This window comes from Oryzias latipes, chromosome 3 (genome assembly GCF_002234675.1).
Source record: "Oryzias latipes chromosome 3, ASM223467v1".
Taxonomy (NCBI): Eukaryota; Metazoa; Chordata; class Actinopteri; order Beloniformes; family Adrianichthyidae; genus Oryzias; species Oryzias latipes.
Genome location: NC_019861.2, coordinates 10,987,036 through 11,010,509, shown reverse-complemented (window position 1 = coordinate 11,010,509; position 23,474 = coordinate 10,987,036). Strand labels below are relative to the sequence as shown.

Genomic DNA, 23,474 nt, shown 5'->3' with positions numbered 1-23,474 from the left:
AAATGGTGATTGCAAATCAGGCAAAAAGTATGTAGTAAACAAAGAAAAACAAACTGGGTCCAAAAAGATTTTTTTTTAATGGCTTCTACTATTTTACTTATTATTCTGATCGGTTTCCATTTTACATAATTTTTTAGGGAGAATTTTATCTCAACATAGGCTAGGTCTTAGGCCTACTCCTTTATTGTAATAAATTATACCTTTCGGAAATGTAAGTTTTTATTTTATTTATTTTTTGACCAGTGGGACCCAAAGAGCTTGTTTTTATGGCCTTTTAACGTGATTTGTTTTTCTTTGTTTTCATTCATTTAGGTAGCAGTGGCCAATGGATTAAAAAACAAAACGGCTTTTAAATCCAATGTCACTTTTTTTAATTCATAATTTTTTTACTTTTGTTAACTGACCCGTTTTATCTTACAAAAAACGCAAATCTCAATTATCTCGTCACGTGGGACCTAAGCCGCTAAAGACCCACCCAAAACCAGAAGAAGATGGCCCACGAGGGCAGCTGTTGTTACCAGGGCAACGGCTTCTTCCGTAGATCCCAAGATGGCGGATGAGGAGAAACCTGCTGAGGTGAGTGCAAAATTCTGTGTTCTCTTTTGCCACTGTAGACATCAACTTGCCACCAGACTGTTTTGACAATGTAACAACATTGTTTCTTAGTCCGCCGCATTGTTGGAACACATTCACCGTTCTACGGCTTTTCAGAACGTTTGTTATTAGCTGCCTTGCTAGCCGATAAGTCGCAGCTAAGTCGTGGATTAGAGCTAAACAACTTCTGAGTACAGCCACAGTAAACGAATCCCCGGGTTCAGGCGGGTTTACAAACTACATAAACCGACACTGCGGTGATTTTGCGCCACAGAGCAGCGTTTTTCAGCCCGCCTGTTCTGAACTTAGAAACCATCTGAGGGGCTCCATCACTATTCCCTCTCCCCTCATTAGTTCTGGACGGGCCGTCAACATTTCACTACAGAAGAGGCCATGACAACCCGCGAACATGGATGTTTCTACTTAAAGCAAACAACTGCACATGCTCACATCTATTGTTTTTTTTTTTCTTCTGGAGTGAAACTTCTTAAGATCTTTTTGTTTAACAGCCTGTGGTTTCGACTCAGTGCGATTAGAAGAAACTACTTGAGCATAGAAATATAGTTTATTCATTTCACAATACAGTTGCATAATCTTACACACAACCTGCTGTAGATGTTCTGTTTAGATGATCTCCACTCAAAAGCTAAAAGCTCAAACTGTTTTCTTGTGTCAAAGTTATAAGAAGTCTGTTGAAAAATAGAATAACAAAGACATGTTAGTTTTTTAGTCAGTGACATATATATTTACATAACACTGAATATTCGGAGGACTGAAATGAACTGTTTTAAAAAGAATCTGTGTCGTCCCACTTTGAATGGATGCACAAGTCTAGAACTTCATAGCTTTTTAACACAATCACATTTTTTTTTCAAAGGATTGCTTAAGAAACTAAAGACTTTCTTCTTATTATGATCATTATTGTTTGCTTTGTTTCACTGAACGTCAAACAATCAACTAACTTTTTGGTTCCGTTTTAGATTTATTAGAAAGAATAAAACATTGGTGTAAACAGACTTGTATACAGACATATTGTGAGCTGCACATCTGTATTGATGAATTAAGCAAACTGAAAAGTTTTTGTTTAGAGCTCAGTCTCTGATCAAAGACAGCTGTGTGGATTATTTCCCATAACTTTTTAGTTTTTTTCACTTATGAGCTTCAGACACATTTGGATGTTTTAAACTTTGATGTGAGCTAAATCACACAGAACATGTTGTCTTTTGTTGCATAAGGATCACCTTTTAAAAAAAAATACTTTGAGATCTGTAAAGAACCTGTTAGTCTTGCTGAATATGAAAATGTTAACAGAATTCAGTTCAGAATGTATTTTTTTTTTTAATCATTTGTAGCTCTCAGCATCTGGTGAAGCCAAGAAACGTCGAGCACCTAAAGGTATGATCGTCTACAAACATATTTAGCTTTTGTCATTTCATGGTAAACACTGTTTCTTCCTTTTAGGTCTAATTTCAGTGTTTTGTTTTTTTTTGTAGAGGTGCTTGGCACTGATTGGCCTGTAGGTGTCACCCTCATCCCACTTATGTTAAACTTTCAGAATGGTTTTCATCCTAACTTCAGTCTGAGTCTGTTCACTCCTTAATACATCATTTAAATGAAGCTTTCACAGCCTTTTTAATGCATTTATTTCTATTAGTCACTTCTCTTTGAAAGTGGGTCATTCCATTATTTGCCGTGGTATTGTAACTTCCTTCCAGTCATCCTTTTACAGGTGGAAACCAAGAAGACTCACTTTCCTATAGAATGAAGCTTTTTATACTTTTTCCCCTCCATTATTTAAAAACAGCTATGGTTTTGTTCTTTTTTTTTTTAATTAACATTGATAACGTGTGCGTGTGGTTCAAGCAATGCTTCATATGATGTGCACAAGTGCATTCTCGATAGATTTCATGCAGATGCAGTTAGATCTTCTGCAGATTTAGATGCTAATTTTTGCTCAAATACCAAATCTTAGCAGCCTAGAGGGAGGATAATGAGCAGTGACAAGGAGTTTTTGAAGTTTTTTGGGGAGAAAAACTTCTAGAATAATTGTCATCACTTTTTTTCTTCATTATGATCTCCCCATGTGTCCTTTGATCTCAGCATGTGTCTTCTTTGCCCTTATCCTCTTTTAAAACTTAAAACGCCACTGAAACACTCGGCGAGCGAAGCAGAGTCGGCTTTAGCCGGATGAAACGCAACAATAGCAGAACTCTTCTGCGTTTGGGAGGAAATTCGTCCCGACAACTATATTTGGTGGACGTCACGCTGGGCTGTTCTCCGCTCCTTTCCATCAGCGATGCATTCCAGCGCTCTTTTCCAAATCGGCTGTGTGCTTTTGTGCGTGCCGAAGCTGGAGCATCGCAGCTGAATCCTGCAGACAAGAATATTATTGCCGTCTCAGCAGGGAGAAAGCCGATTTGGACTCTTCCCCGTTTGCAGATCTGTATGAAGCACATGCAGTTTCATGCTCAAGTGGAGGATTTCTCTGGAGCATCTGGAGTAGGCTCCAGTTTCAGCAGCAGACCAGAGAGTTCTGCTCAAAAGTTGACACATAAGAACACAAAGGGGTTTGAGTCTGAATTGGTGTCTTTATTTTTCCATGTCTCCTCTTGTCAGGAGCGAGCTCCTCCTTTTTCTGAACCTTGTTGTGAACCCCGGAGTAAAAGGTAGTAGTTGGAAGGAAACGGGATTACCTGAAGCAAAGTTGCTTCAATTGAAATGACATTTGCTTTCTGTGGGGAGATGAAACGCCGTGGTCCGCTGGGAAAGGAGGGTTGGAGGGTTGAGATTCAGTTCTTGAGGTTGCCTAACCCCTTTTCTTAAGCTTCGTATTGTGCTGCTCATTCCTTCATCCTCCCGCTCTCCTGTCTTTTCTGTCACAAGCGCCTGACTTCTCAGACACATTGTTGCCCTGGCAACTGGAAGAACATCTCAACCTGCTAAGTCAGATGTTAAAAAGAGAGACGAGCAGGAGGGAAGGGGGGGAAAAAAGCAGCGGATGTAGTACAATTTGCTTACAAGGTGGCATTTGCAGTCTTTGCAGGGAATTGATTAGGACTGAAGCTCTGGGATTTTTAGTTTAAGTGGAAACATCTATGTCACCTGTCACATGACAGACTTACAGGTGACTGCAGAGGTAATGAGCTCTCTGGATTATTCATTCAGCTCTCAATCAAAGAGCAGCTCAGGCACAAATCAGAGCGCTTGCTCATGAGCAGAAGTTAATGAGCAAATATTTGCGATTTGTTTGGTTTGAATTGAATTCTGTGGATTTTGACCCGCAGTCTTACACCTGTTTGCTGTCAGATAAGTGGCAACCAATCCCTGACAACAAAATGTTCTAAAAACACAACAGAAAAAAAAAGGTTTTCGATTATTTGCTCCCGCAGCTCCAGAACTTCCCATCGTGGAGCGGAGAAACTGGCTCATCCACCAGCACTATATCCGCAAAGACTATGAGACCTGTAAGGTAAAGTGTCTTCAGTCTCCTGACTTTTGCGCACAATAGTTTGAAATGAAACGGCTTTGAGCTTGATGCACACATCTGTTCACACAATAAAAGCCTTCCGAGTGAAAAAGTGACGGGAAACGCTGAGAGACGCCTTTATAGAGCTGCCATTATCACAAAGCTCCGCATGAATAAAAACCATTCTGGTCTGTGTTGCCGTATTTTTGGGGGGTTTCAGCATTTTGTGAGAGGAAAAAAAATAACAGACGTAACATTATGTAGGACTTGAAGTCAGTATTTATCTATGATGTTAAAAGATGTCTTCATTTTTTCTAGTCCATAACCCCATAAAGCACGATACATCAAAGAATTGACAGAAAACTCAAATTCTTCAGAATTAAGATGTTTATTTTAAAACCCTTTGAAGAAATCTACAAAAAGATGTTTGCAATATTGTTTTTTTATAAGATATAAATAGCATCAATTTCGGCACGTTGGGGGATTTGATACGTTTTTGCTCACAAAAAGGTTAGTTTAAGTTGTAAAAATATTGACATGAATGTTCAGGAAAAAAGCCCCTGCTGTCTCAAAGATGGCTCACACATTTTTAACATGGTGTGACTGAATTTTAAAGAATTAATTATTAACAAATGTAGCATTATTTCAATACACGGAGTAGTCAGTTAAAAATGAATACCAGTAACTGGGTTATTCTTACTGTAAACTTTTGAAATGTAGCTACACTTCTCCCTGCAAATGTGTGTTTTTCTTTTTTTTAATGGAAGCAGGCATTTAAAAAAGAGAAGGAAAAGGTCTTATACTGCCCCTAGTGGAATGATGATGCACTACAGGGCAGAAAACAGACCAAGTTTTCTATATACAGTGGGTTTTTAAGGGAGGTTTGGATCATGCTAATGAGATAAAGGTCTCAGACACGCCTGTATGTATCACAAATGATAGGAATGGTTGCAAGGGTGAAGTCTTCTTTTTTTTTCTTTTGCAATAAATGCTTTTTTGTTTTCTTCTTAAATGTTATGTAACTTTATCCTCATCTTATTTAAGTTAGTTCTTCACTCCCTGTGTTTTTCTAATCCCTGTTTTTTTGCAGTTAAAGTGAGGTTTTCTCTTTTTGTAGGTAATCATCAAAAACCAGCTGCAGGAGACAAATGGAATGTGTGAATACGCCATTTATGTCCAAGGTCAGCCATTGGTTTTATTCCCTCTTCAACATGTTTCATGCATTGACTGTGTACGAGAGGTGGACTGAGTGACTCCTCCCCCCTCATGTTCCAAACAGGAAGTACTGTACTTGATGGCTCTTAAAAGCCACTATCCAAGAGACTTCTATAGAGAAATTAACGGCTCTTACTCGGTCATTCTATTCATCAGAATAATTATTTTTGCTCTCACATCTTTGTAACATGTTCTTGTTCATCCACTTTTTTTTTCATGATAAATTTTCTGGATTGCAAATCATTCAAGTTAGAGACTAGCCAATCAGATGCTTCAATAAAAGCATGTGGTCTAACTGTTTAGGACATTTGATTGGCAGATTTCATGAAGGCAACTTTCAAATGGTACGGATGCGGCCTTTCAACAAGCTCACTCCTGATTGGCAAGAGTGGTTGCCATAGAAATGTTGGCTCAGACTGATTTGGACTAATCACTGCTTATTGACCACATCTGGCTCCAACATGGGCGATGTCCATATAGCAGATGTCCATATAGTATGGACCTGGATGACATCACACTTGCTCAGTCCACTCATAAACAGTCAATGCTTTCATGCTTGATACCTGGGAAGCTCGACACATTTAACTTCCTCTCTGTTCCCATCCTGTGCTTCTTAATTTCAATGTTACTTATTTGTCCCAAATATCCTCTTTTGTGTCACTCATTTTTTTGCCAGCACTGATCTTGCGCCTCGAGGGCAGAATCCAGGAGTCCCTGGAGCTTTTGCAGAGCTGCGCCATCCTTAATCCCAGCAGCACAGACAACCTCAAGCAGGTGGCTCGATCCCTGTGAGTGTGGCTGCAGCAGCACACAAACCGTTATTAGCTAATAATGCGGCCATTAAAACAGCAATCAGTCACCTATTCTACAACCAGAAAGGAAAACTGATGGACTGTTTTGCATCAGGAAGGCTGTTGTGCATCTGAATGGAGCGGTTACATTTTTCACGGTTATTATTTGTTTGTTCTTCTCGTAGATTTCTTCTGGGAAAGCACAAAGCTGCGATTGAAGTGTACCATGAAGCGGCTCGACTTTGCGACAAAGACTGGGTAAATGAAAGACTGGGGTTTCTGTTTTCTCTGGTCCTGGCGTGGAACACACATGGAGATATGACCCCTCACTCAGAGCCTGCAAATCTGCCCCCCAGCATGTCCAAGTGAAAATGATTCATGGAACAGTGCATGTCGTCATGCCTCTAAACATGTTTCATCTAAGATATCTGAAAAAGGCTTAGAAAACAAAAAACACACCCCTGCATGTGACATTTAATCACACATACAAACCTGTTTTTTTAAACATAATTTTATCGGACCAGCAGCCAACTACAGACCTCGTTGAATGTGCTACTATGCATTTTCTCCCTCCAGGAGATCAGTCATAATCTGGGCGTGTGCTTCTTCTTCATCAAAGACTTCAAGAATGTAAGTCTGCTGGGCGCTGTGCACTACAAATGGAAGCAGATGCCTGGAGGGGCCTGATGATTTTCATCTTCTGTCTCATGTCAGGCTGAAGAACATCTGAACACAGCTCTCCAGATAAACAAACATGACAAGACTTTCATGATGCTCGGAAAGGTTCACTTGGTGGCTGGAGAAACCGACAAGGCCATTGAAGTGTTTAAGAGAGCAGTGGAGTAAGTGAAGTTTCACCACTGATCACTAACAAGCTGTTCCATGACATCAGTGGAGGTTACGGTGTGGAACTGAAACAAACTTTTGGGTTCGGGATCTGTGATTCTCAAGCTACAGACACACTGGGCATGAGATGGGCGTTCCAAAAACATGCTAAATTAGAAAAACCTGTGTCGTTTTCTAAGACATAGTTTCTGCAGAGCAGACGGGCTCAGAAGAGGAAAAAACGTGCATGAACAGAGTCTGCAAGTGGATGCATCAGAGTGGAGTGACCCATCCGCTCTAGTCTCTATGTAACAAAAACGATCTTTATTTACGGACATATTTTTGTCTGCTCCTGCTTTGCAACGATTTGAAAAAAGGGATCCTCAGAAATGCATTTAATGTTCTTCATGTTTGTCCATCATCATCAAAAAATGCGAGAAGAACATGTTCAAAACACCAGAAGCCCAATTTTCTTCAGAGTGGGTCTTTGAACAGAACGCAAGGTCATAGAAAAAGAAAAGAAAGAAAAAGACATCAGGCTCTGTAATAGGGCTCATAACATCTCCTCTCTTGGGGGGGTAAATGAATTAATCAAATGCCCTAATTCTTTTGCCGCTTTTAATGAGACTTACCACTGAGTCTCATTTTAATGCAGATCTGCCTCCTCTAAACCGTTTTATTTTTCTTTGCTGAAGTTATAATTAAAATTCAACAATTGATTCAAAACCTGTCAGATTTTCTGAGTAAGGCAGTGCAGGTTTGTGCAAATAAGTGCAGGCATTAAGTGTAATTACCCACTCCATGAGGGTTAAGGGAACTCTCTCTGTTTCTCTTTCCTTCAGATTCTCTCCAGAAAATACTGAGCATCTATCCACTCTGGGCCTGCTGTATCTGCAGGTTGGTGGAATTTTCTTTCCTTGCAGATTCAAAAAGGAAACTCTAGACTAATGTGACCTTTTGTTTGATTACCTCATTAGCTTAGAAAGTATCAGAAAGCATTCGAACATCTTGGAAACGCCCTCACATTTGACCCCAACAACTATAAGGTAGGAAGGACTGTAACATGTGCTTTGGGATTTCTCTCAGAGCCTCAACAAATTCCCCTCTTGCTGTTTCTTCTCAGGCCATCCTGGCTGCAGGCAGCATGATGCAGACCCACGGGGACTTCGACGTGGCCATGAACAAGTACAGAGTGGCGGCCTGCGCCGTGCCGGAGAGCCCTCCTCTGTGGAACAACATTGGCATGTGTTTCTTTGGGAAAAAGAAATACGTAGCTGTGAGTGATAGGAAAAGATTAAAAAAACCAGACCAGCACACAGATCAGGGCGTCTCACTCTCATTTATATGCAAATGATAGAAAATAAGCCGCTGAAGCCAAGGTCCTCATCAAGGTAGATAATACATGTTTCAGTCAACAGAAGCACAGTTGTATAGGCATCATCATGTTGGACGCATTTCTTTAAAAATGGAACCACTCACTGAATACTTCGGCTAAAAACGAAGCTGGGTTAGTTAGTGATTTGTAAATTGATTTAATTCTGCAGAGACAAGAAAGTAAAGGTGCCACTAGATATAAATATTTTTACATTTTTTAAGCCCAGTTTGAGTCTGACTAAAAACTGACAAATTTTTTTTGAAGACCGTGGGTGTAAGTTTGTACAGAGCAGGGATATATTAAAAGCTTTTTTTTTAATTCTAAGATCATAATAACAATAAAAAAAAATCCACGGTAATAGTTCAGGGGTGTCCAAACTTTTTATAGAGGCCTAGATTTGATCAGGTGAAAATGTTTGTAATAACATTACATACAAATGAAGTATTTCATGAAATGTCTTTGCTATGGGATGCTTTTCATTTCTTCACAATAAACAGAACTGTATCGAAAAGTTTACCAAAATTACAGTGAATTTCATATTTAAAGACTAAAAATACAGGAAAAGTCCAACTGGAAAAAACCTTTGGCCAACGTTAACTGTTAAATATTATTTACCTTTACTCGCTCATATTAAACTTCTAAATTTAAGTCATGTGAACAGGAAAATAACACAAATCTTATTCAGGAATACAAACCCCTGTGGTTTTGATCAGAGAACAAATAAATGTGTTCTCGTTTTACGGCTCTGAAGGTCAAGGATCCACAGACTCCCGCCACAGATTTACAAAATTATTTGGCCAATCACAATCAGGAAATTATGGTTCTTAGAAAGGGCTGGAGGCCACATATTGTTGTTATATGTCATATGACAGAAGCCTGTGGGCTGGCAGAAACTTGAACGAGGGCCACATTTGGCCGGACTTTGGACATGCCTTTAATAGATGAAGTCGTTGCACCAAAATATTTCATTAATAAACCATATTTACTGAGCTGCTGAAATCCTAATCCTACCCAGAGTGCTGTGCAGCCACATGTGTCAGTACCTGATATTTACTCAGACAATGACCTGATGGCCGACAGGAGTCTGGAGCGCAGCTGCTTCGGAGCCTCTTCCATGCAGTTTACATTACCCTGATTGAAACTTTAACAAGTTGGTGTTTTGGTCTGAGGGCAATGAGTGCGGGTGAACACAGTCTTTCAATCAGGGATCATCCATTGCGACCTGAAAAAAAATGCTTGGTCTGTGTCAAAGTCTGTGATAAACAACAGGTGAATTATTTCTAATGAGGCCAGTTCCATTTTTTTTTTACTGTAAACACTGAAAACTGAGACAATCTGAGCTGATCCTCTAAGCCACTGCTGCTGCAGAGCCACATACATGCCGTCTGTGCAATGAGTTGTTGGAGGCCATAGCTTTCTCCTGTTGCAGTCAGCAGAGGCAGCAGCTCCCCGGTGGAACTATAGTCTGTTGTTTTTTCCTCACTTAATTTTCCACCATCTGCTTTCTGACACTTGAATGAAAATGGTGTTTTTAACATGTTCTTGTGGCATTTCTCTGATGATGGAGGACGTATTTAAAGAAAATGAAGCTTACATTTATATTTCTGAGTTTTTCTTACTTCAAGTAATCAACCTGGAGTAGACAAAAAAATGCTGTTTGATGAAACGTGTTTGTGATGTAGAAAATATGCTGGGCGGGCCACAAGCTCCCTGCTCTGCTCTATTCTGACACATCTACCTGCAGACAAAAAGATCCATATGCGTCTTTGTTTTCCTTGTCTGAGCTGGAATGTGGATCCAAACTGTACAGCTGGATAGCTGCAATATTTATCACCATTTTTGTTGGACTGGTAATGTTAGATTGGGGGGGGTGTGAGGAGCTGTAAGCTGGTGGGAGAGAGTGTAAACAGAGAGCTCAGTTATGGTTAATGAGAACCGAGGGCGGGCTTGCTCCACATCAGCAGTTCCGCCCATAACTCTGAGGTAAATTTCTAATGAACTCCTGCTGCTCTGCAGAAACTATGTTCGAGAAAACACCACAGGTTGTTTTGATTTAGCCTAAAAACGGCATAATCATAACTAAAAGACCACTGGAAGCACTTTTACAATAGATCAAAAGATGAGCGGTGTGGGACTTTAACAGGAACTAACCATAGTTTCTATCACTCCAAGTCAACTCTGCATAATGTTTGTGGCCAATATGGCGTCGGACTAGGGGTGTTAGAAAGAATCGATTCGGCAATATATCGCGATAGTTCATTTGGCGATACTTATATCGTTACAAAATGCTGTCAGGGCGAGATTTATTTAATTATTTCTGAGCGTCGTTCAGCGTCTGACTCTTGTCGTCCACTTCACCCTCCGACCGCTAGTTGGCAGCAGAGCACACGGAGCCTCTTTGAGCAGCTCTACTCTGCGCAAAACAGGAAGACTTCGGCCAGAGGCAGCTTTTTTTCTTTTTAAATTAGATACTTTCATGTCATTTTTTGTTAATTTTTCAGGTTTTCAGCTGGAGTTTTCATGGTGGGATTGAAAAGGGTGTGCATGTTCCTTTAAGGCATGATGTTGCCCAATTACTTGTGAAGCTGGGCAGCTTACAAACAGGAGCTAAAGATCAGATCATCACAGTGTAATTACAGTCAAAATGGTTCACTGTTGCCTCTTATCCTTAATCTAACAGTTTAAATGTAAAAATAAAAAGAATTTCAGTTTCTTTTTATTGTCCGTGCTTTTCAGCAATAAAGCTGCCATTCTTAAGTGTACAGTGTGAGCAGAACCTCCAACCACCAGGATTTCAAGCTCACTCTTTGCTGCGTTTGTCTTGTTCTGAAGCAGGCCTCTGTGTGTGACACATTTGTGTTTATCCTGTCCTCATGGCCGTGTTAACTATGGCTTCTATTTGGCACGGGAACATTAGTACAGGGATTTATGGTTGTAGCTATAGTAGAGCTTTACAAATATTTGCCTGAGTCATTAGTCCTGTGTGATTTGGGTTGGACCTCACACCGTGTCACACGGAGGACTGCAGCCCAAAGGTGTCTGACCTCATGTACAGTTTATACATTTGAAAAGTAAAAAACATTCAGCACTGTGGTTGTCCTCATCTGGAAATAGTGAGCTGAAGATCAGATGTAGAGGATTGCTGTTCAGTCTGGTGATAAGCTTTGGGAAAAAGGGTTTTTTATTTTTGTTCTCTAATGTTTTCAGAGGACAGTACGTCATAGTCTCAATTTCATTTGTCTTCAAACATGTTTATTTGTCTCCTTAAATGACAAATTTACATATTTATAGCGAGGAGTTTAATTACAAAGAATAAAATCTTCTATGGACACACAATGAATACAAATGATGATAAAATAACTCAATGACACTTTTTTTTTTTGCATTTGCTCCTCTCCAGAAGAATTTCTTTGCATTCTAATTCCACCTTTACGACTTTGTACCTGAGATTATTTGACCCTTCAGAGGATTCCCTCTCTCACCCATGACTGACAGTTTTTTATTTCATTTCTTTTTTTGCTTTAAAACCCCCAGGCGATCAGCTGTCTGAAGCGCGCTAACTACTTATCTCCTTTTGACTGGAAAGTCTTGTACAACCTGGGTCTGGTCCACCTGACCATGCAGCAGTACGCCTCAGCCTTCCACTTCCTGAGTGCAGCCATCAGCCTGAACCCACGGATGGGGGAGCTCTACATGTTGTTGGCAGGTACACCTGATGGCAGACCTACTCCTTCTTAAGGACAGGAACATTCATCGCAATACGTTAGGAAAAACACTTGTAAATAATATCCCTATTTGATATGATTTTCAAACGAAATATGTAAAAGTTTTCTTCGATATTCCTAATAATGAGTCAGAAGAAACATAATTTATTACCCCAAAATGAAGCCAAAAATAAAGATGGCTCCAAATAATATATTGACCCCGTCAATAGCAGCTAGCTCCACCATTTGCCGCATTAACAGCGACGTCTCCTGCTCCTCACCAGCCTCATGATGTTGTTCTGAGGCGTTCCACTCTTCCACACGTGCTACATTCAGTTCTGCAGGTCATTTGGGGGTGGGGGTACGATCATCCAGTCTCTGCTTCAGCTGGTCCCAGATGTTCTCTATGGGGTTCAGGTCACGGCTCATTGTTGGCCAAACCATAAGAGACACTCCCACTTCCTGAAGTGGAGCTGTTATAGTTGTGAATTGAATCCACTGTTTTCTAGCAGCGTCTTTGTGGCGTTACAGAGCCGGTGTCACTGTCACATCAAAAACTGTGACCTGTCAGATATGCTGACTCCTCCTGCCCCCTTCCCTTGTGAAAGAGCTGCAGCTTTAATGTCAGTGATATATAATAACAATAATCAAAAGCATTATACTGTTTTCAGGCTCTTTTGTTATGATTTCATGAAGTGTGCATTATTAAAAATGAACGCACACTGTAGAATCTGTGGACGCTTTGCGTTGGACGGTTGCTTCCGTGAATTGCCTTCATTTCTGCACACTTCGTCAGCCAGTCCCGCTTATACCATGATCAATTACAAAATAAATAAATATTCAATCAGTTTTTAGTACTATTTTTTTCTGGTTAGGATTGAAAAGATTCAAAAAGCGGACCATTGTTAGGTGGTGCGGTGCGTTGTCACGGTAACATGACAACGCACTGATCTTGACCGCAGCAGCAAAGGAAAGCAATATCTATGCTGATCGTCACAGTGGGTTAAATAAAGTGGGCCGCCGTGGTATCAGTTCAGAGAGAAAGTTCATCTCTTACCGCTTGTTTTTGTTCAGTTGATGAAGCTAAAGTTTGTTTTAAAGAAGCCGGCGCTGTGATATAGAACATGTAAGCTATGTGACCGGAACGGTTGTCACACCCAGCAGCCAATCAGAATCAAGTATTCACCCGTACCATGGTATAAATTGTAATATATATTATCGTCTGATATTTAAAAAAAAAAAAAAACTATATTGTGATATAAAAAATTCTATATTGCCCAGCCCTACCTCCCCATGAACACTGTGTATATGTTCTGAGTAGTTTTTGACAATATCTCTAACTTCTTGTGAGTAGTGTGTGTTCAATTTGTCATTTGTCTTATCTTCACTAGTGGCTCTGACTAACTTGGAGGACGTGGAGAATTCCACCAGAGCTTATGAGCAAGCTGTGAATCTAGATGAGTGAGTTTACTTTGCCTTAGACATGAAGTTGTGTAACCATTTCATCCTTTCAGATCATTGATGCGGTTTGGGAGCTTTCTTTATGATCTATCTCTAACAGATCCAACCCCCTGGTCAACTTGAACTTTGCGATCTTCCTCTATAATCACGGGGACAAGACAGCAGCTCTGGATCAATATCAGGAGATGCAAAGAAAAGTCAACATCCTGCAGGACAGCAGCAGCAACTTAGAATTTGATCCTGAGGTGTGTTCTGCTTCAGCGGCTCTGTTTTTTTTGTCCTTCCTCGTTGTTAATCCTCTTCTCTGATGCACCAACAGCTCATGGACATGGCTCAGAAATTGGGGGCTGCTCTGCAGGTGGGAGAGAGCCTGCAGTGGACCAAACCAGGCAAGGACTCCAAATCCAAGCCTCACTCTGCAACACTGGCCAAAAGCCCAAGCGCTCCTCTTGGCACAAACCAAGCTCTGGGTCAGGCCATGTCGTCAGCTGCAAGCTACAATAAGAACATTCAGCTTCCAGCAGGTACAGTGGCTTCACGGCAATCCCTTAGAAATTAGCAATGGCAAGATTTTGTAGAAACTCCTTTTTTTTACTCGAGCAAAAAACACGCAGCAGACATGCTGAAAGAACAGGGAACAGGGAATGAAATAAGTTTTTTTAACACATTTCAAACATTAATATTTTTAAAAAGTATTGTTTTTTTATTTGACTTTGAACAATACTATTAAATTATTTTTATATTTATTTTTGTGACAATCATAATGACACGATGATGCCAGGAAAAAATGATCTTGATGGTTTTTGGCGTCTAAAATTCCCTCAGAAACGAGAAAAAAGTCAAGCTAAACTACATTTTTTACTTTTTCTTAGGGGTTTCCAAAAGCCTTTTTGCGGCCCCTGATCCAGAGGCCGAGGTTGGGAATGACCCCGGCCTCCCCGCCGACCCTCCCGGCTCCCCACAACCAGCAGTGTGACGGTTCCCCGTCTGGAGCTTGGGAAAAGAAAAGGCGGGCAGAAGAATGAACTCGAAGCCCTACGGTTCTTTCCAGCTGTCAGTAGGTCAGTCGTCTTTGCAGCTTCAACCACAGGAGCGTTTGGGCTTTATTTTTAATGTCACATCTTGTTGGACGTAGAGCTTTTAGAAATATCGACCTTGGACCCTACAGGTTTACGTTTCAATTCTTTTCACATAAAATCTAGCTGCATCCCAGTTACAGTGATGTGACAGATTCTCCTTCTAGTGTGTGGAGGAGAAGCTGCAACAATCACTGTTGATTCTAGCAAACGGAGGCTTCTGACGTCATACATTAGGCTACATGGCTTGTTTCTACCACAGAACTTGAATGTAAAATGCAATACATGCTTTTATATGTGGATAAATGTCATGTGTATAGAGTATTTAATATTTAAAAAAAAAATTATTAAAAAAATGAATTTTGACCAGTGTGTGTTTTCTATTAACTTTGACCTGAAGACTAGAATCGTGTGATAAAATGACAAATAAGAATCTGCACAGAGTAAGAGTTCAACTCTGGACACATTTTACATCAGCTTCTCAAGCATTTAAAAGAAAAACAGAGATTGAGGATTTGTAAAAAACCAGGCCTGTTGCTTCCTCCTGCAAAGTCCTCAGACTGATGCGTGAGTTCAAAACCCGCTGGAGCCCTCTTGTGTCAACAGTGCTTTATTTGACGTCAAATCCTCCTGGCCTGCTTACTAAATAGAGCAGCAAACGAGCATTAGTTTGTACTGAAAGTGCTCAGCAGTTAATTTCCTGTGTAACACCTCTCACCACTTCCCAAAGCACACTATTCTGTCTCTGAAACATAAGTGCTTTAGAGTACATGATGTTAAACAAAACCAAATGTAGCGTTAGCACTGGCCCAATCCTTGTGTGAGGGTGTGCAGACGCCACAGGTGAAACGTACCTGTTCAGGATTTGTTACACTTCTAAATGTGTCCAAGTGTAATCCTAATTAAGCAAAAACTTACTACCGGTACTCATAAAGGCAAAGTATTATAGTAAAATTATTATTTTGATTTCATACAGTGATTTTTTTTAAATGAAATAGTATATATTATGAGAACTAATGCTTGTTAACTTTGGTTGTTTTTATTCTGTTTTTGGTAGTTTGACAGTAAAATTCTGGGACTTCTTAGAATGATCTTGAATTTATGTTCAGGGATAAAAAAAACTGAGCCAAAGACACACTTCCACATGGAAGAAACACTGTTGATCTCTCACAGTGATAAAGAAGTAAAGAAAAAAAGGATCTGAGCAGGTGAATGAAAGAAGATCTTAGTACTGACACTCTAGAAAAATATCGGCTTTGTAGTCTCACTGTACAAATGAAATGCAGAATATTTCTGCGCTGTTGGTGCTCGACTTGTATGAGTGCAGCCTTGAGATATGACCTAATTATACTCGTACAACAGTGTCTCGTGGAAATATGACTATTACTGCATAGTGCTAATCTAGTATATTCAGATGTCGGGATATAAAGGATTTATCATCATCATGAAAATGGACGGGAATTTTACCCCTTTTTTGGAATATTGTTTTTCTATCTTTAAATGTTGCTCTCAGGTCATCTGCTCTGTGTTGCCACCTATTTGGTTCACTGTGATTTTGTCATGTTTCATTTTATTTCTTAAATGTCTTAGTTTCCACCTCTATGCCTGGTCTCCTGCGTTTTGGGTCCGACCCCACTAGTTCTTGACACGGAGCCCACTTTTCATTGATTTCAAGTATTAGTTTCATTTTTACATACATTGGGGTTCTAGGTCATAAAACCCACAAAAACTAGACTTCAGAAAATTAGAATAATTCTAGAAAAAAATCACCATTTACTTCTCTGTTTTTGAAGATGAAGACACATATTCTGCTCACATCAATCAATCCAAATAAAGTTATTTCTGAATGACGTGTTCATCTCCAATGCTTCAACAGTATGGGCGTAGGACCAGGTCCTGATAGGTGATGAATTCTGCATGTTTACTATTTCAAGTCTGAAGGAACAAGACACAATGGTAATTTAAAAATTGATATTGATTTAACAAAGCAACAACAGCCTTCCACCATCTCCTTATGCTGGTCAATGGGTAGCTTTATGGGAGGTTGTGACTTTTGGGGGCCATGTTTAGTCTCTGTATCTTTCCACGGCTCAGCAAAAGGACCTACAGTAGTTCAGTGGCATGACAGGAGCGAGCAGACCTCATTGGTTGGACCCCAAATCCAGATGGACACACATATCAGGACCAGTTGGAGCACGGGCAACACCTCCATGACCATATGAAGCCATGAAGTGATAAGCATACTCCTCCCCTCCTTTTACTATTTGTGTGTCTGCAGACAGGGAACTTCCCTGCTGCCGTGTAATCTACCTAATTTTACTTTACTTTCCACTTCCAAGTGTTTGAGGCTTCCATCAGCCGATTGGGAGTTAAGATTATCGTCCTGTAAGTGTTGGTCAGATTGTACTGATGTTGGATTTCCACTGATTTGAAAATCTTTTTTCAGCTAAATACTCCAAAATTTACTTTATCTTGTGAGTCTCGCTCCAGACTTTTTTCTTTCACGGCTCGATTCTGATATTCTGATACCTGATCAATTATTAAATTCTCCTTCATGATCAATTTTCAAACAGTTGCCACTTCCATGAATTAAAAGGGACGTCATCCATACGTCCCTGCCAACTCTGAGTCCTTGATTGGTTGAAGTTCAACCTGGTTTCACTGTCGGCGTGCATCCATTGGACACACGTGTTGCACATTGAGCCAGAAAACGGTCATGGAAACCTGCGTAGCAACACGTGAACCGAAGAGTTTAGAACCCAGAAGCCAGAAAAAGCACATTTACAGGTGTTTACATAGACTTTTTCCTTTCCTTCTTCCCCATACCATTACTCTACCACCACCAAAAATGCTCCTTACTGCAACAATCTGTGTTCTCCATCTCCTGCTCTATTTGGTCCAATGGACCAACTTCTGCACTTATATCTGTAATCATATTTTGGCTTTAAAATCCATGGACATTAATCTCTATATTATATACATTATATAATACATAATATATCATTATATATATATTAATCTATATTGTATTATTAAGACTTTATTTAGATAAGACTTTATTTATCCCATGAAAGGGAAGTTATTTTAAATTATAGACGCTTTTGCTGGCCGAACTCCGCCCCCATCCTCCTCTTGGACCGATGCTTTGTCATGGACTGCCCCTCAGCCACCATCCGTGTTTAGGCACTGGAGTTTTTTCCTCTTTGGTCTGAGCTCATCCTACCAGCATGCAGGACACCATCGGCCCCGGAACCTAACCACCAAGGACCCATGCATGTTTTGTTGTATCACAAATAAATCTTTTTTTTTTTATTAGTATTCCAAAGATCTCTCCTTATTGAAATTGACAGCAAAGAACTCTGCACAACATACAAAGTAAAAATAAATCGGAGTGCGCAATTATATGAAATGAAATCATTGAGATTTTAAAAGCCATGAGCAAAAACGTCCACAAAATACATTCTCAAGTAGAACAACAAATATTTTGAGATGATCTATTTTTCTGCCAACCCCCCCCCCCCCCCCCCCGCTCCGTTTCTTTTTCTTTTTTTTTTACAGTTACACCATGAAAGAAGCTGTAGTTCATGGGGTTCAGGGTGCAACAGATGGGTTCGTATCTGCAGAAAACTAGCAGGAAAAAGACAATCCTCATCGCCCAGAGAGCCTTTGTGCTGCACTTTCACGACGATAATCTTCCCGGCTACATTAGTTTTTCATTTTTCACAATGACAGTAATGAGACCTAATTATGTGATTCTGCGGAATCTCGGCTTGTGTTTAAACATGTAATTTGTGTAGCGTAATGACGCATGTAATGCATTCTGCTTTTAAACACTGGCTTGTATTTGTGAGACACAGAAAGAGCAAGGCTTTGCATTTCAATAAAGCTTTTTGATCGGGCAGAATAGTTGTCGTTTTTCAGAAGATAGAGTTTACTCGGAGCTCTGCAGCCACAAATCCGCCCCGCTCCCCCTCCGTTCTCAACTGCTTTCCTAGAGACAACTGAAAGACCTCCCGCTGGCAGCTCAGCACAGCAGCTTTATCAGTTTGTTGCCACCCCCCCCATCCTTAACTCTCTTCTTTTTGTGTCACCCAAATATTTCAACCACAAGCTTGCAAGCAGGGATGTCAGGGATGAGACAGCCATTCATTAGAGGATCACCGCTGGTTGCTTTTCGACAAAGGTTCACTGTTTCATCTGCCATCACTCCGCATGCATGTAAATGAACAGCAATAAAGAGGCAAAAGTGGATGTTGTGCTGTAGCTACAGCTGAGAAAGTCCCTGCATGTGCAGAGCAACACACACAAACATACACACATCATTTCCAAAGTTTTTCTCTTCAAACTGAGACTTTCAGAAGAAAAAAAACTATGACACACACACAGAGCATATCACCACCAATCTGCCAGACCAACGAATTTTCCAGTCTGAATCCACCCCAAGTAAATGCCTATATGCATGTTCCAGGCTTCCGCATTCAAAACTCTCGTGTCAAGTTTTAAAGTCTGTTTTTGGGCTCTTTGTGGAAAATGCGCTCCAGGCTTTTTCTTTCACAGCTCTATTCCGATATGTGAAAGACTTGGTGTCATAGAATTCTTGCCACAAACTGCAATGAATATTTTCTCCAAAATCAAACTTCCAACAGTTGACACTCATCCAAATGTCACTACAAAATTCGAGTTCCTGATAGGTCAAGGTTCAACTGGTTTACTTTTAATGCGCGTTCAATGGCTGCAAATTTTGTACGTAGAGGCTGTTAAAGGACTCAAAAACTTGCTACATGTGAATGTGAAAGTTTTCACGTATATATGAGCATTTACATAGACTTTTCATTGATAGGTCTTGCTTAAACGCACATTGTGAGGGTGGTGTGAATGTAGCACTACTCATGAGCTGTTTTCTCCTTTTCTTTAAGTGTTGTGGACTAAACCCTTCCAGATCAATACTGCAAAAACTGAACAGATGTGATACATTTCTGCAGATTCTCTCAGATTCTCTTACTGGTGAAAATGTAGAGACCTAACATTAGGATCTCAGGTTCTCAAATTCTCTGTACCTGGGCGACAAACTGGATTGAAATAAAAAAAAAGAAAGAAAAAGGGTTGAGAGGGGGGGGGGCATTCCTGAGGAGCAGTGCTGGCTCTAGTCATCTCTTTTGGAGTGGTCTGCTGGAGAAGCAGCATCACAGAGATAAAGAGGAAGAAGCTGGCGAGCCTTCAGGAAGTCCCACTCATTCCCAGGCTGGTCTGTGGACTCAGTTGGGAAGACTGGAGAATGATGAATGCTGGCAAAAGCTGGCATTCAATAAAAAAACAACAACAAAAAAACCGTCTCCTTCCCCTACAGAACACAGTGATGGTACTGAGATCATCGCGGAGAACGCTCAGTCTCACACTCGGTCATTCCACAGGCGTGACATCATCATCACACACAGTCAGTTGGTTTACTTTTAGTGTTCAAACCTAAATGTGATCTGGATCATAAAAGTCTTTCCTTCTACCAAAATCCTAATTGCATCTCTATCTGTTTAATATTGGATTTGATTTAGTTATTATTCATGGGGTCTGAGTAGGGGGGAATGTGAGTCTCTGAACTTTCTAATGTACTTCTCTTTGTAACACTTTGTTAAAAAAATGCTCCATCAATCAAATCTGAATGTTTTATCGCTACTCTTTAGACATTTAGACAGGCTCTAGGCATTTGTCTAGTTCACTTCTAGCAAAAAATCTTAAACTAACGTTGTTGTGAGCAAAGACCCAATGTGTCATAATTGATGCAATCTATATTTCTAATAAAAAACACGACATTGCAATTATTTTTTTGTGGATTTCATCAAAGGTGTCTTAATTCCAAAAAGTTTTCTGTCAATTCTCCCTTTACAGGGTAAAAAAATAATGATTTCGTGTGTTTATCAGACTTTTTCCTCTGCATCCATCTGAAAAATTACCCCATGAATATATCAACTCTGTGAAGGATTGCTATGTTCTGCAGAAATGCTGATTCAGAATAAGGTAAACATGACAAACACTTTCCAGAAGGATTCTGCTGTGCACCAATAACTCTTTCTTCTGGATGAATGGTAGAATGAATATGTGAAATGGGAATAAAGTTGAGTTTGAGCTCTGTGGACCATAAAAACCTCAGAACAGTTTTTCTTCAGCACAAACAGAACCAGATTCCCTCAGAAACGCCGTTGAATTATGAATGCATGGAAGTATTTGGAGAATCAGAATGTTTACTCCCAAAAGAAGACACATCATGCTTGTATAGGGAAGGAAAACCTAATGGAAGCTGCTTTGCTCAGTCACTTAAATAGAAATGAGAATTCATCACCAGCATGCATCCTTACTCTTCATCCCATTTCTCCACATAAATCCCTTTAGAGTTTCCACAGGATGTGGTTCCAGCTGACAAGCATAGAAAGGGCTGCTTACTGTTTTTATGCTAGAAGAATGGATTTCAATCCTGTGAGTAAAACACTGCAGTAATCCGGAAAGATTTCTTTCATCCGAAGAGCAGCAGATGAAACTGCATGAAGACTCCCGATAAGTGCAGCAGGTATGTAACAGACTCTCAATTATTTATTTGGGATTTCCTGTAAAGGATGTTCAATCGTGTGGCAATTCAAAACATACTCTGAGGTTCCTTAGTGTGGATTTTTGTGGAACCATGGTGTTGGAGGATTTGATGTCTCTTGTGGACATTTAAGGATTGTGCAGACAGATCCACGAGAAGAGATGTGTCTCCATAAACTTCTGTATATAAAATAATTTGCTTAGTATAGGGGAAATTAAAACTTTTTGTAAATCACTCCCGTTTTTTGCATGTGAGCCACTTTTTTACCTCTATCGAAAACCTTTTTTTTCCCCCTTGATTCTCTGTTTTCAGCTTCCAACTTCTTGAACCTGATGCTTGATGTAAACTGGGTAACCCACCTGCAGCCGTCCTACAGAGAAGCAAAAAGGTAACGTTGATCCCATTTCCTTTGCAGCTTCTAATTTGTGGCCTTAACCTTCATCACGCTTGTTACATGCTTGTAAAAATCACTTGTGTCTCTTCCACTGTCTTGCTGTTGTGAAAAATTGTGGAATTACGTGACCTATGTAAACATATGACAGTATTAATAAAAATTTTAAGGTCAATATTATTTAAATTGCTCAGAAAAGTCTTTCTATTGTTTTTAATGAGTTGTATCAGGGCACTGTGGACCTGATGTTTTATTTTTTTCTTAATTCCTTTAAGACTGAAAAAAACACCCCTCAGTGGTGTAAAAGTAAAGGCTGGTAGTCTGTTATAATAAAACATTTTTTAAAGCCACTTTTTTAGCCATATTTTGGTCTTTTATTATGTCACAAACAAAATTCCTCAGAATGAGAAATTAAGTTAGATTAACAATAGATTAATTAGAGCAATAAAATATAGGTCATAATTTATTATTCGCTCAAAAAAATGAGTGACAGGACAGCACTATTAGCAAAAACTGAGAGCAACACGAGCTTTAAAAGTTCAGCTACATGCAAGAACATCTAAATTTAATCTAGTGCTTGTGATGCTAAAAGCTCTTTAAGAGCTTTCCTCTATATTCACGTAAATTATTAGACTTCGCGGCTCTACTAGCATTCTGTAAGTCTGGTAAAAACATGGAGAAATGGCCAAGACCACCAAAAAACAGGCCAGTTTTCTTCCACATCAAGAGGCTCTGCTAATTGCAGTTATGATGAAAGAAACACTCCAACGACATAACTCTAGTCTAAACTTTGTAAAGTTTGTCCACTCCAATGAGAGAGACGGATCAAAGCATGACATCTTCAAAAGACAACATCTTGTCATCTTAGAAAGAAAGTGAGAACTGTAAATCTGTGATCACAGAAGATGTGTCCTTGACATCAAGAGCAGAAAAGTTTGGGCCCAGAATGAGAAGAAAAGCAAAAGGCAAAAAGTCCCTGGTTTGAAATTTCTATAGGCGTTAAACTTTTTTAGTTATCAACTGAATGTTGTTGATGTTCACTTTGAAAAAGCAGCTCAGTTGCAGGAACACCTCAATCTTTGATCATGCAAATCTGCACTCGGCTTAAGAAAGACTGTAGACAAAACACAAATAAAACCTTCTGCAAGTTATAGTTTGATCATTTCAATCCTGATCAAATCAAAACGAGAAAAATCTCTGCTGCCAAAGGAGCAACATTTAAAAATGTCTTTGAACGCAACAGCAAGGAGTCCTTCGTGGCCTCCTACTTTGGGAGAACTGATAAATAAAGCTTGTAATCAGGAGCCTCAGCTGCATGTTTGTCGTCCTAAAGCCTCGCTTCGGCTGAGATGAGAAGAAAGAGAATGTTTTAGATGGAAACCTTTAAAGACGAGATGATAAGATGTTTCATGACTGCTCACAAGTGGCAGAAAGCGGAGCTGCAGAGCCTTACTTTAGTGCAGAAACTGACCGGCAGCAAGGACATGTTTCAAGCTAATATCATCAATCGTTTTGTGGACTTAGAAACACGTCTGATCCACGAAAGCCCCATTAAAACGGCCTGCATTGGACTGTCTCACGTTTTAGTGTTTTAACACTTTGCGGCCCTCATGCAGCTGCAAGAACATCCATTTGGTGAAGTTCTTATGTTGGGGGATGACTTTACAGCTTACCATCCATGTTCCAGTTTATCCCCAAATTTAGAAACTTTAAAGTCTCAGCTCTGAAAATTAAATGTTGATTCTGGCACACTAAACTATTTCTCCTCAATTCTGATAGAAAATTCTAAAGAAAAAGATGTCTATTCCAAAGGTTCCTTTACTGGGTTGAGATCTAGTGACTGTGGAGGCCATTTGAGTCCAGTGAACTCATTGTCATGTTTAAGAAACCAGTGTGAGAAGATTCCAGCTGTATGACATGGCACCTTCTGGAAGTAACCATCAGAAGATGGTACACTTGGGTCATAACGGGAAGGACACGGTCAGCAACAATACTCAGG

The 23,474-nt window shown here is 39.9% G+C and overlaps 1 protein-coding gene across 1 annotated transcript; it reads left to right on the top strand.

The window, feature by feature from the left end:
• Positions 1-444: 444 nt before the first annotated feature.
• On the top strand, positions 445-14,873 carry bbs4 (Bardet-Biedl syndrome 4). The gene is made up of 16 exons (XM_004066869.3): positions 445-576; positions 1,947-1,989; positions 3,984-4,063; positions 5,178-5,241; positions 5,952-6,063; positions 6,252-6,324; positions 6,643-6,696; positions 6,781-6,908; positions 7,734-7,788; positions 7,869-7,937; positions 8,015-8,167; positions 11,801-11,972; positions 13,362-13,431; positions 13,532-13,676; positions 13,751-13,955; positions 14,304-14,873. The coding sequence occupies exons 1-16, from the start codon at positions 550-552 to the stop codon at positions 14,405-14,407; spliced, it is 1,554 nt and encodes a 517-aa protein (XP_004066917.1). The 5' UTR covers positions 445-549; the 3' UTR covers positions 14,408-14,873.
• Positions 14,874-23,474: the final 8,601 nt, after the last annotated feature.